We start from the raw sequence: 14231 nt of genomic DNA, 5'->3' as shown, positions 1-14231 counted from the left end.
TGACTTCTGCCGACAACATACTTGGTCTTAATCATCTTTTATTCTGCCTGTCAAAGAAGCTGCTTTTCAAGTACCCTGTAGATGCAGAGCTGGAAATACTGTTTTCCACTTCTGCAACTTGATTTCTGTTTTTCAGAGCCCATAACATCAACTGAGTTTTTTTGTGAAAAATGCAGACACACTCTGCTATAGGTAATGTCTGGTAAGTAAGTTGCTCAACATCCAATCTCATCTTCCTTGTGAGTGCACTCTCACAAGCTCTGAGCTATCCAAGGATGAGCTTTTTACAACTTCTTGTTGCAACATTTTGTTGAAATGAAAGAGGTATGGAATTGAAATTTTCAACTTTATTATTACTCTTTGACTCAGAGGCTATTAATTATTCATATGAGATACAATAGCTTCAAGAGACTTCCACACAGTAGGATAGTCAGTGTCTTGGTAGGGTTTCCTTTTTGCTTGATTTGAAAAAGAAACTTTCTTCACTTTTCCCAATTCTAAATGCTTACCAGCTGAATCATGCTGTTCAGCAGGCTGCAGATTGATCTTTTTCCCCCCCTCAGGTTTTATGTAGAATTTAAATAATGAAGATGTTAATTGTGTACGTGGAAACAGGAACTGAAATTCAGCAAACACTACTCTGTTTCCATGCTAACACTGAACCCTGTTTTGGTTACCAAAGTTATTATATTTGCTGACAAACTTATTCCAAATTCAGTAGGTAGCATCATAAAGCCACATACCAAATGTTCAAAATCCCACTCCCTCACAAATGACCTTCTTAAAAAGAAATGCCTTAAAAAGAAATGTTTTACTGAGACTTCAACAATTCACAATGTGATCACAAGATCCTGGCGTTAGAGAACCCTCCATCAGGCTGCAGTTTCCTATACGTGTTGAGAATAATTTAAGATAATTTTAAGAAATATTCTGAGATAGTAGAAGGAGGTTCCCTGGGTACTGCTAGAAAAAGTCGTTTGTCAGGATACTCTGAGTAGAAAAAATGCAAGGAATGAAGAACTGGAAGAGAACAGAGGCTCAGACTGCTGAAGCACAAGACTGTCCCCAGACTAGCAGGATTTCCTCATCTTTGGCTACTTATAACTGAGAAGGAGCCTCTTGATCAAGCAGAGATGGAGTGGAGCCCTATAACAATATAACAATATAACAATTAGACTGGAAGCTAAGCATGTAGCGCCCACCACTGCATTTTAGCCTTCTTGTAGCTTTGCCTAGACAAGTAGGTTAAGATGACAAACTTTCGTCCCAGGACAAAAAAGAATGATCAACTCTGTTACACAAGATCCTCAGAAACTTTTGATCACGGTAGATCAGTCCACTGCACCATGCACTTACACTAAAGAATTATATAACTAAAATTCATAAATTCAGGCAAAGTCATATATATATATCAGTCGAAAGTCTGGAAAAATTCATATTAGAATTATCTAATTATCATCTAATTACAACCTGAAAAGAAGAAGGGATTTATATTAGCAGTCTTATTAGGTAACAAAATTAGCAGAACTCATTTGGCTCAAAGATGAAGGTATTCAAATTGAGAAGAAAAGCAAAGTGCTTGCTATCAGTATAGATAATTCTTAGAATATTTTAAAAAAAAATTAAAAACACTTTTTTAGCATAGTATTTTTAATACACTTAAGCTGAAAACCCCTTCATAACAAATTAATTTTTATCAGCAACCCAGTTTTGGAAAGTTTGGACAGATGCGATCAGTGATTTACTGGGCTTTTAATATGAAAAGTTTTTATACAGGCAATTTATAAACCTAAACAAAGGACCACTATAGGGCATCTATAAGGAAACATAGCAGGTGTCAACTCATCAAGTTATAAAATTTAAAAAGTTATATAAAAGTTATTCCTGGACTTAAAACAAAACTATTTCACAATTTTGTTCTGTGCTAAGATGTTAATATTAAAGAAATCAACAGTTAGGAAATTCTAAAAATCTGAAATCGAAGATGCTAGGATTGGTGGTTGAGGAAAAACATTTAGGAATTAGCTAACAGTTTTAAGTTTATGCTCATTTTTGTTTCTGGCATAAAAGATTTGAATTGGCTCTTGACTTTTTATCTTCTCTGTTTTACTATGTAGTTGTGTCTACAGGATGGATGCACCACGTCTAAGGAAGAAAATTTCTTTCAAGCAAGGCACAAAATTTAAATTTATTTATGTAATTTGATTAATCCCAATTTCTGTTTTACATCAAGTACAAAAACCAAGTTTAACGTAGGTGTAAATACAATTTTCACAAAGTTATTCAATGAAATTTAAAATCAGTTATGTATCCAGAACTGTAAAGCACAATTAAAAGCAGCCCAGGATATACAGATTGTTTACTACAACTGCTGAAAGAGCTCATAATGTATGAATATATTTAACAACCTCCAGTAATAAATTAGAAACTCCTTTCTAAACTTTCATTTGAAAGACGTTTAAGTAATTCTGTACCTAACAAAGGAAGCATTGAAGCTATCAATCAAGCTAAGGCCTAATGAAACATTCACGCAATAAAAAATTAAATAACAGAACAATGATTTGAATACCTTGGTTGAAAGCTTCTAAGAACAGTAAGCTAAGATAATATAGAAAAATAGCAACAGATTCAAAGAATCATTCTCAAAAAACTTACAGTGTACTGTAGCTGCCTGGAATATACTAACAATTATAGAAAATCATATTTCCAAGTTTGGTACGCCTGTATTATGTAGAAGACATACATTTAAGACAACCATCCAAGAACTTATTTACAAATAGAAGCTTATTCGTTTTAAAATAGGTATAAAAATCAGTTTTGGCACTAACCATAAGGCAATGGATGATATATACCTAAAATCCCAAATCACGTAATGAAAGCATAACCAGAAGAAAAATCATATTCTTTAACATATTTTTAAATGAAAGTACGAGATTTTAAACATAACTAAATTAAAGAATCAGCATCTTCCAAGTCACAAAGTCACCCTACCCAACATACTGAAGATTCTTTTTAAAAAACAACAGTAAACTGCTTTAAACTATGAAAACACTGAGCCGTGTCTTGTGGGAGAACCTAATACCTCTATGGTTATTAAATTAGCAAATTAGTTTTAGCTTTATTACCACAAGATAGCAAAGAGTTAAAGGATAACATCATTTCAATTATTAAGCAGAAAGAAATCAGATTAATTGGAAGTCCAGCCTTTGTTAAAGGTCTAAAAAAAATTGCCATTCACTCCAGTGAGTAAAGATTAGTTTCAAACTTTCTTTTTATTTCTACAAGCGTGTTTTTAACAACTTCCTTTTTGCATTTCCATGAGCTTCAATGATATTTCAACCTTCAAATTCAGTTTTTCAATATAGTCACATTTGCACTTCAAAGACTGAAAATCCAGATTTCATAAGCTGTGGATTTCACTTAAGTTTTAAAAATAATTTTTGTATTCAACCTAAATTTAAAAATATTTTTTCCCAAAACTTAAGGCAAAAAAAACCCCAAGTTTTATTAGTTATGTTTCTTTAAATCTGAGCAGGTGTATGAAGCTGTTTAAATATCAAAAAAGCTAGTGCCATATACAGTATTACCAACAAAAAGTAAAGAATAAAGTAGCATGCACCCTCTAGATGAAAAGAAAATTTAATTTTACAAGATGTTTAAATAACCAAAAGGCAGAAAGTCTCCTCTAAGAGTATCTTCATAAACCACAGAAATTTTAGAGGACAAGTTACCAAAGTATTCCATTCAACGTTTATACAAATACATTACTACAAGTTTACATACAGTCAAAAGACATCTCAGTGTTACCTAATTACTTAAATTTACAAGACAAACATAAATAAAGCTGTTAAAACAGGCAAGTACAGTACTGATCTATCATTCAGCACAACATATTTTGTATATCTTTCATCTTGAAATCAATCAGATTAGAATTGTGTGAAGCCATTCTTCAAACCTAAAAATAAAATAAAGAGAATTAAGTATATCTATGCAAGTTTCACACAACATGGGCTTATTCCAAATGCCTAAGTCCTTTTTTCAGGCACATAATTTACCATTTAATAATGTCTTGTCTGTTCTCAGAAGAGGCCACAGTCTTTAAGGTTATTTTTAATAATGACATCAGTTACAGCATCAAAAACAAACTGCACATTTTTCGTATCTGTGGCACATGTGAAGTGAGTGTAGATTTCTTTTGTGTCTTTTCTCTTGTTAAGATCTTCAAACTGACACTGAATGTAAGCAGCTGCTTCTTCGTAAGTGTTTGAACCTAGAAGGAGAAAATTGCTCAGTAAGCAGATTTCAAAAACTAAACTAAAAACTAAATGTATATTGTATCTTAGAAGGAAGTACTTACTCTGCAACAATCACTAAAACCTAAAAAGGAGTTTGTTGATTTAAATAATTTCACAGACACTACTTTACAATACACCATGTATATCTTGTTGAAGGAAACCTGGACAAATTTTTAATAATAAAGAGCGCTCTAGGAAGAATACTTGTAAGAGTGGTAGATGGACCAAGTCTCATTAACAACTTATCACTATTACACAGACTATATTTGATTCCTTCATTCAAGTTACTCCCTTTCACTTCTCATGTTTTTGACAGTTTTTCTTTTCCTCAGACAAAGAACAGTCTGAAATTACAACGAAAATGATACACAAAAGGCCTTAGCCCTCTTAAACAAAATTGTTTTTTGTTATTTATTTCCTGAACAAGCCACCTCTTCTAACATCTATGTATATATGCTCCCTTCAAACAAACTCTCATGTATCCTCAGGGATTCCTGCTAGGGGAAAAAAAAAAAATACATCTGAGCAGAAAAGAATAGAATACAGAATAAAGAACATGCTAACCAGAGTAGGTTGACAAGCACGATGACAGTAACATCTTAGCACTATCAGTGGATCACCATCATTTAATCTCATTAAGAAGATTAATGTGACTTCAGTACTCCTTTATTTGTGATTCCTAAGATCTTCCTAGGAAATTAAACTTTATTTTTATATTTTGTACACCTACAGTTATCAAATTCCTCTGAATTTGTTAATCAAAAATAAGATAAATTTAATCCCAAATTACTTGACACTTGTCCATTTCCAATACCTGCATATTCAGGGTAGCAAATAGTGAGAGGACTCCTCTTGATTTTTTCTTCAAAAAGATCTTTCTTGTTCAGGAAAAGAATTATAGAAGTGTCTGTAAACCATTTGTTGTTGCAGATGCTGTCAAACAATTTCATGCTTTCATGCATCCGATTCTGTAATTTGGGTGAAAAACAAACAAACAAACAAACAAACAAACAGACAGACTTTATTGTATTTTATCAGAGTTTAGAAGTAAAACCAGGATAAATCTATTTGATTAGTTACAACTAGAAAAGTTTAAAAACTTAAGTTTCCAGTATGCAGAATCACATATTACCACAGAGATATATACAGAGGCCAAATAAAATTTAATGGACTTGATGATCTTGAAGGCCATTTCTCCATTTCCAGGCTTAAGTCTTTTTTAGTTTGTTAGAAAATTTTGGTGCATTTTCACATTTTGCAATAATGATATTCTAGAAAACTCTCTGAGTGATCAGAAATTGCCTGATATTTATCAGATACTCTGAAAACTGACAATGAACTTCAGTACACAGTCAAGATTCCAATATAATGAAAAATCAGTAGTTCTATAGAAGTAGAGAATTAAATGAAAAAGCTGTTGGGTTTCAATAGAAAAAAAAAAAAGTTACCCCAATTTTGACGCTGTAGAAAAATTATCAAATATGTAAGTGCTCTGCCACTACTTCCAGACACTTAAGTAGATGGCAGGTATGATCTATTTTGACTAGATTTAACTCGAAAGTGTTTTTCTTCCCTGTTTTTGTTTTTCTTTCCTTCCAACTATTTTACACGAATCTGCAGAACATTAGGAATAACAGAAACTTGTTAACGATTCATACAACAGATCAGCATCGCTTTAGACTACCCAGAAAATGAAAAGCACACACACTGTATGTACTGACGTGGGAGGAGTCACATCTTGAAAGAAGAGAAAGGACAGAAAGGAATTTGAAGAGAGAGAAAAGAAAGATTTGTATAACTAAGGAAAGAGGTTGGAGTAAAATATTTATAAAGACACAAAAAACTGAAGACTGAGGAAGGGTAACAAAACACAGAGACAGATAAGCAAACCAACTTCTTTGATACTTTGAGTATCCATAGAGACAAGGACATTATTACTGACATCCTCATTAGCTTAGGTATAATTTGAAATATATGAAAGAATACATCAGAAGAGTACTCATCTCAAAGTACTCCCAAGAATAAAGAAATTATTTCTGAAGCTTGAAAGCACAAAATCTATCACCAGTTCTCTGAAAACTTCTACAAAAAAGCCCATGTACCCTATCAAAGAAGTATTTAGCTTCTTACTGTGAAAGAGGCATTTAGCTTCCCTTGCAAAACGCTTAGTTCCTAACAACTATTCCTTTCTTTAACATTAAGGTACTTGCCATTTCCTCATCTTCAGCCAAGACCAAGTCATAATCACTTAATGCCACACAGAAAATAATTGCTGTAACACCCTCAAAACAATGAATCCACTTCTTCCGTTCTGATCTTTGGCCTCCAACATCAAACATTCTGCAAAACAGAAACACGAGGCAGGAAATGAACTTTGGATTTTCCAGCTTTCTGAATATTAAGTGATAAAATCTGAACACATCAGCTGTGCAAGCCTGAACTTTGAAAAACAGCATAAAATCTGCAACATTTATTACAATTTCATTTCTTAGTGTAAGAAACAACTTCAAGTTATTTAGGACTTAGAAATCTTCCTTTACATTTCACAAAACCTAACCAAGTGATATGAAAGCAATATAAATCTACTTATTTTTTAAAAAGATCTATTATTACAAATAATTCCATTAACAAACTTAAGTATAACCTGTAAAAGTACAGTTAACTTAACCAAATGAAAGCTTTCATGAAGTTCTTCAATATTTTTCCCAAATGAACAGTCCTAAGTAATAAAAAGTCAAAAATACTAAATTCTTTAAATGTAAGAGCAGAATTCACTATGTTTAGTACTTGAAAAAAATGCTACTCTATGAAACTTGTTCAAATAATATTTTTTGTTGTCTCTGTGTTCTGAATCCAAATCCAAATACATAAAATATAATTCTCAGTTTTTCAAATTTAGTCTCTAAATTGTTGTGAGCTTCAGCTCATCTCTCTTAAACAAAATCACAGTTTGATCAGCTTTTCAGCTGACTACCTTTAAAAAGAATTTTTAAGTGACGCTAAATATTATTTTCAACATTCTCTTCTTAAAAAGACAAAACAGGTATCATACAAGACTAGTAATTTCCCCTCTAATAAAGGAACTCTTTGGAAATGCAGTTAAATGGGACAACTAAACTATAAAGATGTTTGTTTTCAATTCCTAGCTGATCAGAAACAACATGATAGGAAAAGACCACACACAAGAACTTAACAGCAGAGGATCAGCAAGTCAGCATAGTTCACATGAATTTGCTTTTATCTCTTATCTAAATGCTTTAAGGACTATTTCCTAACATCTGAGCTACAGTGAATCTGAAAGACTGAATGTTTTATTAGACATCTTAATTAACTGAACTTCAAGTATTTTGCAAGCCAGAAAAACAGTATTCTGGATTTAAAGAACTAAGTCATGAAAAACAGAACAAAACAACCAAGCAACAAAAACAGCAGCAGCAAAATGCAATCAAATAAGGGGACAGTAGTGCTACCCTAAAATGGATGCAAATAGCTGAATTTTCTCTACAAAACAGAACGCAGCCCTTTTCCATCTGTCTCCTTTCTACCACACAAAGAAGAGTCTTGTCTCAAATTCTTGTGATTACTTTCAGCTTAAAAACAGTGTGAAAAGGTCACCATATGCCTTCCTTAGCTAAAGTAGCCAGTATTTTACCATGCAAATATTGGATTTTTCCTTGTTGTTACAAGGAAATGCAATTATTCCTTTTAATAGAGGCCTGACTTTTGTCTTCAGCAATTTTTCCAAGTAACCTTAACTTTTTTAGGCATTACCACGAAAAAGCTTAAATTTCAGTAAGTATAAAATCATGGGAAGGAGAAGACAGACGAGAAGAACTGAGGACAGAGCTTTTCCATCCACTTTGGCCAGCAACTACCATGAAAGCCTTATTTGTGAACACAGAGATCTGGTAAGTCACAGTCTCAGCACACCAAGACACTGACAGAAGCTGCCTGATATACAGATAAATTTCAAAGAGTTTTGAAAGAATGAGAATCTTGGATGCTTTACAGATTCCTCCTCGCAATATGGGAGTACGGTGTGCAAGGTTGTCCTCTGCCTTAATACTGAACATCTCAGTGCAATTTGGCTACTCTAAAAAAAGGTATTTTGCTTATGCACATTAACATAACAGTAACATTAAGTTACAGTCTACAGTGAACTACAAAAAAATACAAGGCAGTACTGAAAAAATTAAAGTTTGTAAGAGCTGAATCCACATGATTTAAAGAACTTCCATTTCATTTACTTAAATAATACAGAATTTTCCGGTAAGATCGCATAGTGACTGTCAATATATTAAGACAAATTACTTCACTGAACTAAGCTTAAAGCACTGCAGATGGTTGTTCAAGTCATCACCACACTTATCTTTGTTACTTAGTTGTATGGGCTGGTTTCTGAATGGTTTATCAGCAATTGTGCAAATTTAAGGACTTGTGCAAGCACAAGTTAGCACAATGCTTTTTAAAGCCAGTGTTGCAAGATTTGACATGTTCTGCTTCTATTATTTAAGCTGAGAACATAGCTCCAGCACACATAAAAAAAATGTGATATAGGCCAAAAGGACAGTAGGTACTGTAGGTACTTTTTGATATTTCTTTCACTGCTTGTTTTTGTTTTTTGTTCTTGTTGTTATTGTTTTCTTGTTATTTTTTTTCTTTTAAGGTTATACAAGTTGATTGCTTCCCTACTCCCCAGGCCCTAAACTTGAGGAAGGCTTATTTGACAAATATTTTTTGTAACCTCTTTCGCCCTATCTCAAAAGATAAGAGGCTCTGGAAAGTCTCATATTTATTAAAAAACTGACTTTTCTCTTTGATTTTCTGCTTTCCTCAGGTTGTAAGAGGAGGAAGAGGAGGAACCCATGATGTACATGGGTAGACAGAAAACCTACTGATTTGGTGTATCAGATAAGTAAATTAAATTGTATTTGATGAGGTTCAATTAGTTATTTTTAGAAATCAGAATGTGAATAGATGTGCTGACAACTATCTCCACACAATCTAAAGTATATATGCAATGAGAATTTTACTGAGCTTCCACTCCATTTTCCTAGTAAAGAATAGATACAAGAGTGTTACATTTATACTACCCTACAGTTTCAGAATGGATGTCTTTGGACACAAGATGGTTAGAATACTAGCATTATTTGGTAAAAAACTGTGTCAGAAAAAACTTTATTTGCAGTAATTTACATCAGTAAATAAAGTATTACCTTAAAAAAACCTAAAGTACAGTTTTCAACTCAGCTCTCCAAGAAAAAAGGATTTGCTGTTTCATAACCAGAGCAACAAATATTTTTAAATCTCCAGCTCTCCAACTGAATTTAAAGGGAAAAATCTGATAGAACAGCTACATGTTAACATAGTACAAAACTGAATATTTCAAAATGTGATTTACACAGAAAATAAACTTTCCAAAAAGCTTGAAATAAAAACAAAAACATTTATTACTTAATATTGCCGTATTTATTCTGAGTTGTTATAGAAATTCAAACAATTCCCATATGCTTTCAGAAAACTAATCCAAGCAGCAAGGAATTTTCCAGTAAAAAGAAAAATAATAAAATAATTAGCTATGATTACACAAACTTGTTAAATTGAATCACTGTAAGTCCATTCATGAGAACTTTACAAAAGCTGTTAATAGACAGATGAACACACAGAACAATTTACATACTTAAAATGAAGATCTTTGAAAGTAAAGTGAGTTTCCACTATTCCTGTAGTTTTCACTCTAGTCCTGAGAACATCCTGTTGAGTTGGAATGTAGCTTGTTTGTGCTATCCTGTCCAAATCATTCAAGTAACTGGAGGTAAAAATAAATACTGCATTCAGTTATTCATAAAATAGTAATTAGATAATTTCAAAAAATTACACGAATTCTAGGTCTATTCATTACACCACGCATTACTTTTATATGAACAATTTTCTCTGAGATAAAAGATTAAGAGGAAAATAATCTAATTTTCCACTTCTTTTTTAAAATGAAGTTTTAGAGACACTTTCATTCTAGAAGAAAACTCATATGATTGATTCTACTACAAAGAATTAGTATTTTGAAATCCCAGAAAGCAAACATGGCTCTATACTTCAACATGGTTCTACATTTACCAGTGTTCTTTGCATTAACACTTTCACCCCTGAATAGCTCTGTAGGAAATTAATGTACGTTGTACTACATCTAAAACCCAAGTTACTTTGAAAACAGTTGTAAAGAGAACAACTCAGAATTTTAGTCGCATCTAGCATTCTGATCCAAGTATACAATATCTTTGGCTAGATGTTTCTAGGTTTTCCATCTATGTGAGAGCAGAATTATTTAAATTATATTTATTAAATTACAATTATTTAAAAGGTTACATTTCTCTTAAGTTCTTTAAGCTGCTACTTAGAAAACAAAAGAGAGCCTTGTATGTCACATAGTACTTACTAGGCAGCAGAGTCATTAAGCTGGTATTCTCTAGATCTGTTGAAACAAGCTTGTACTCCACTGTCTTTCCATAGTCTTTTGATAACACCAGCAAGCTCTGCAGTCATAAATCCTTCCTCTGCTGCTCCAGCTAACACAAAGAGTTGACGAGCATCATCCTTTACAATGTAAATAGAAAGTGGAGAGATAAACATTGAGAAAAACAACAAAATGTATATTAAATTCCCCTATCACCTAAGAATAAAAACTACATTCAGCAAAGGAATGAGTTACATAAGCTGGTATACATAATTATAACCAAACAAAAAATGTGAAGGAAAGCAATTAGTAAGTATTAGTATAGCATATTACTTCACACTCTTTCCAACAACAGAAAAAGACAAGTTCAGTGAATTTTGCATCAGCTGACAAAAACTCTGATCAGTTTATCACTTGAACTGAGTTTCTATAAATGCAAACATTTTACACATTTTGTGCTGAAGTCTAACATTAACCTTATTTTACTGTCATACCCCTCAACTGAATAGAACAGTTACAATACATATTAGAACCTTCAGATACGCAGATGTATAGACTGACTGCAGAATACATATTAATCACTAAAACTTCAAAAAACAATTTGACTGTGACGAACGATCATTCATTAGCAAAGAAAAATACTCTTAAACTTTTCCAGATAAAACAGTTAAAATATTCATTACCTTAATTACTGAGACCAACTTTTCTTGACAACTACATGTTTAGGAATAATTAAGGTGTTGTTTTATTTTGTTTTGTTCTTAAGAACAATAGCAAATGGTGCATTTTTATAATGACTGCCTGTGAAAGCAAGACATCCTGTAGGATGTCAATCCACCAGCCAAGTTTCAGCTTTAACAGAACTTGAACAGTTCTGTCTAACTTGTGTCAGTCTAACTTGTCCAATTTTAACTCAGGTAAGAGACTAAAAATATTAAATCTGTAAGGTATTGGAAAAAGAACATAGCAGCTGGACAGAAGAAACAGATTTGCATGCCGGTACTCCCCAGAAGGCAGCTGACTGACATTAGCTACCAGCTGTATGTGGTATACTGACAAGGTATGTCAGTCAGCAAAATAAGCATACTTGTGGTTTGTAACTAGTAACCACATGTCCTGTTTGTTCACTAAATGAAAGAAAGGGGAGATGATACTAGAATGGAGGACAGGGGAAACAGAGGGGCTTAGGTACATCAACTAGGAACTGAAAATATTTCAAGAATGAAGAGGATTCAAACTGCAAGTTGTAAAGTTATTCTCACAGAACAGTAAGTGAAGATACAACGCAAATCTGTAGGAAAAAAGGTTCAATTACTTTTCCTGTTACATGAAGATAACATTTTAGGATAAGCATGGAAAGTAATGATTGTTCTGAAGAGACTGAACACTTTAGGCTTAAATATTAACTTAGAAAGTTCGCTCTATAGTCAACTCAAGACAGATTTGAAGATATTTATCTGTATCTGTGTGTACACGTCATGGTTTCTGTAGAAAGAGTTGGCTTTCCTCATAGAGTCTGGTGTTATATTTTGGCTTTAGGAAAAAAACATTGATAACACACCAATGTTTTAGTTGCTGCTGAGCAGTGCTGCACAGAGCCAAGGACCTTTAGGCTTCTCATAAAGCCCAGCAAAAGAGCTGGGAGGGAACTAAAATGGCCAAATGGATATTCCATACCATCAGGCAAAAAGTCCTACATAACTGTGAGAATCTAGCCTGGCCAAAAGAGACAGCCTCTACTTGTGGACCAGCTGGACACTGACTGATCTGCAGGTAATCAGCAACTGCACTGCACATGACTTGTTTTGTAAATACGTGTGTGTGTGCATATACATGTAGAAATAATTTCTCATCCTTTTCTGTCTCAGGTTTCATCTCAACCCAAGTGTTCCATTTTGTGTGTTTTTTTGTTTTTTTGCTTTTTTTTTAATTCTATACCTCATCTCACAGGAGGTAGAGGACTGAGTGAATGGCTGTTTGGTGATTAGCTCCTGGGTTAATGTAGCCATACATATGAACAAACAGCTAAGTGATATATCATCTATTGAAAGCTACAAATCTAAAAATGTTGATTTATCAAACTTAAGAATAGTATGCTGATTACAATATATACATTGGGCAAACCATGGGAGCTAGTAAAAGTTCAGTAGATTGCACTAATAATTACATAAAAAACAGAGCAGTGAAGATCAAAAAGCAGGATAATTAGATCTCACTGACTGTAGCTTAAGCAATACGCTTGCATAGAAGAAGCCTGAATGGCAACTGAATGTTTCTGGATGAAAACGCCAATATACAATTAACAGAAGCAGCAGATACATACTAGAAACTGTGAGTCTGTCTTGTCACGAACTCTCAAAATGTCATTTCACATCTGCTATAGTCTGACTTTCAAATATACAAAACTCATTCTTTTTGAAATAGCTCTAACCTCTACGTGTTCTAAGACTGCGTTTGTTTTTATTGGAAGGGTGTAAGAGGTAGTAACAAGAAGGGGCAGGAAGTGAATTAAGTTCTGTTAGGTGGCATCTGTTAACCCCCATATCCCTATTCTACAGAAGGCAAGTACACAGATGCCACAAATGAGGGAGTACATAATAATTGAGTCCTATTTTCATTATTAACGAATGCCAGATGCTTTCCTTTAATCACACTGCAATAGGGTTGCTTCCTCTCAAGGACTCACTGTTTTTATATAAGATTCCACAAATGAGCTACCTTACAGAAACTCATTTAGCCTTTTCTGAAGATAAATGCAGCAAATGTCAATGGACTGAAGGTAGTCCATTCTCATGTAAACCATATTCACTAAATGTCTCTCAAAATATGGATTCTGGAACAGTATGGAAATATTCCGTAGGATAAAGAAAAGTATGCTAATCCTAAGATGGAGCATTACCGAAGTTCCTGGTAGAACTTGTGCTTTCCTGATTCAGTAGTTTCACAAAAGAAAACATTCAACTATTCTGACAACAGAAGAGCAGTCATTTTTCCAAACATATTTATCTTATTCAGAGTAAAATCTCCAAAATTTCAATTCAAAAAAACTAAGGAAGAGTCTGTATAACAGCTTTCCTCACAACATTGCAATTTTGCATTTTTTCTTCTGTAGAAATGGTAATAAAATCAAATAAAATTTAAAAGCCTACATTTAATACAATGAAGAACATTCATATATCTTCTAGAAAGGCAGACTTGTAACTCACAAGCTTTTGATTCCTTTTTTGATTTCTCATTTTGAAATTATTCCAAGTCTAATAATTACTTTCAGTAGCAATGTTGCTCTGCAAAAAGAATTCAGATCACCAAGATCTGCTTAAATGCTAGGGAATAGCCAGTTATTTCATTATTATCCCTGACTGAAGTTCGCCTTCAGTTATACAGTTCTCTGAAGTTGAAATATTCCAATCAGTTTGAATTCATATCACACATAGAACATTTTCACAATCTTCTTGTCAGTCCTTTTATCTGATAAAATCTACACT

General features: G+C 33.2%; 1 protein-coding gene across 2 annotated transcripts in view; it reads right to left on the bottom strand.

Annotated features, from left to right (window-relative positions):
• Positions 1–3212: 3212 nt before the first annotated feature.
• The window catches only part of GNAI1 (G protein subunit alpha i1), a 33673-nt gene continuing 22654 nt past the window's right edge, over positions 3213–14231 (bottom strand). Inside the window, exons 4-9 of one of the 2 annotated variants that reach the window (XM_052680919.1) lie at positions 10729–10886; positions 9976–10104; positions 6506–6635; positions 5110–5263; positions 4056–4270; positions 3213–3955 (exon numbers count right to left, since the gene is read on the bottom strand). In XM_052680919.1, coding sequence (XP_052536879.1) covers positions 4080–4270; positions 5110–5263; positions 6506–6635; positions 9976–10104; positions 10729–10886 — 762 coding nt within the window. In that variant the 3' untranslated portion in view covers positions 3213–3955; positions 4056–4079. Of the gene's footprint in view, positions 4271–5109; positions 5264–6505; positions 6636–9975; positions 10105–10728; positions 10887–14231 lie in introns of both variants that reach the window. The other variant, XM_052680918.1, reaches the window with a different exon arrangement.

The sequence above is a fragment of the Tympanuchus pallidicinctus genome, unplaced genomic scaffold (genome assembly GCF_026119805.1).
Source record: "Tympanuchus pallidicinctus isolate F22 unplaced genomic scaffold, pur_lepc_1.0 scaffold19, whole genome shotgun sequence".
NCBI lineage: Eukaryota > Metazoa > Chordata > Aves > Galliformes > Phasianidae > Tympanuchus > Tympanuchus pallidicinctus.
This window is presented reverse-complemented; position numbering and strand designations above follow the sequence as displayed.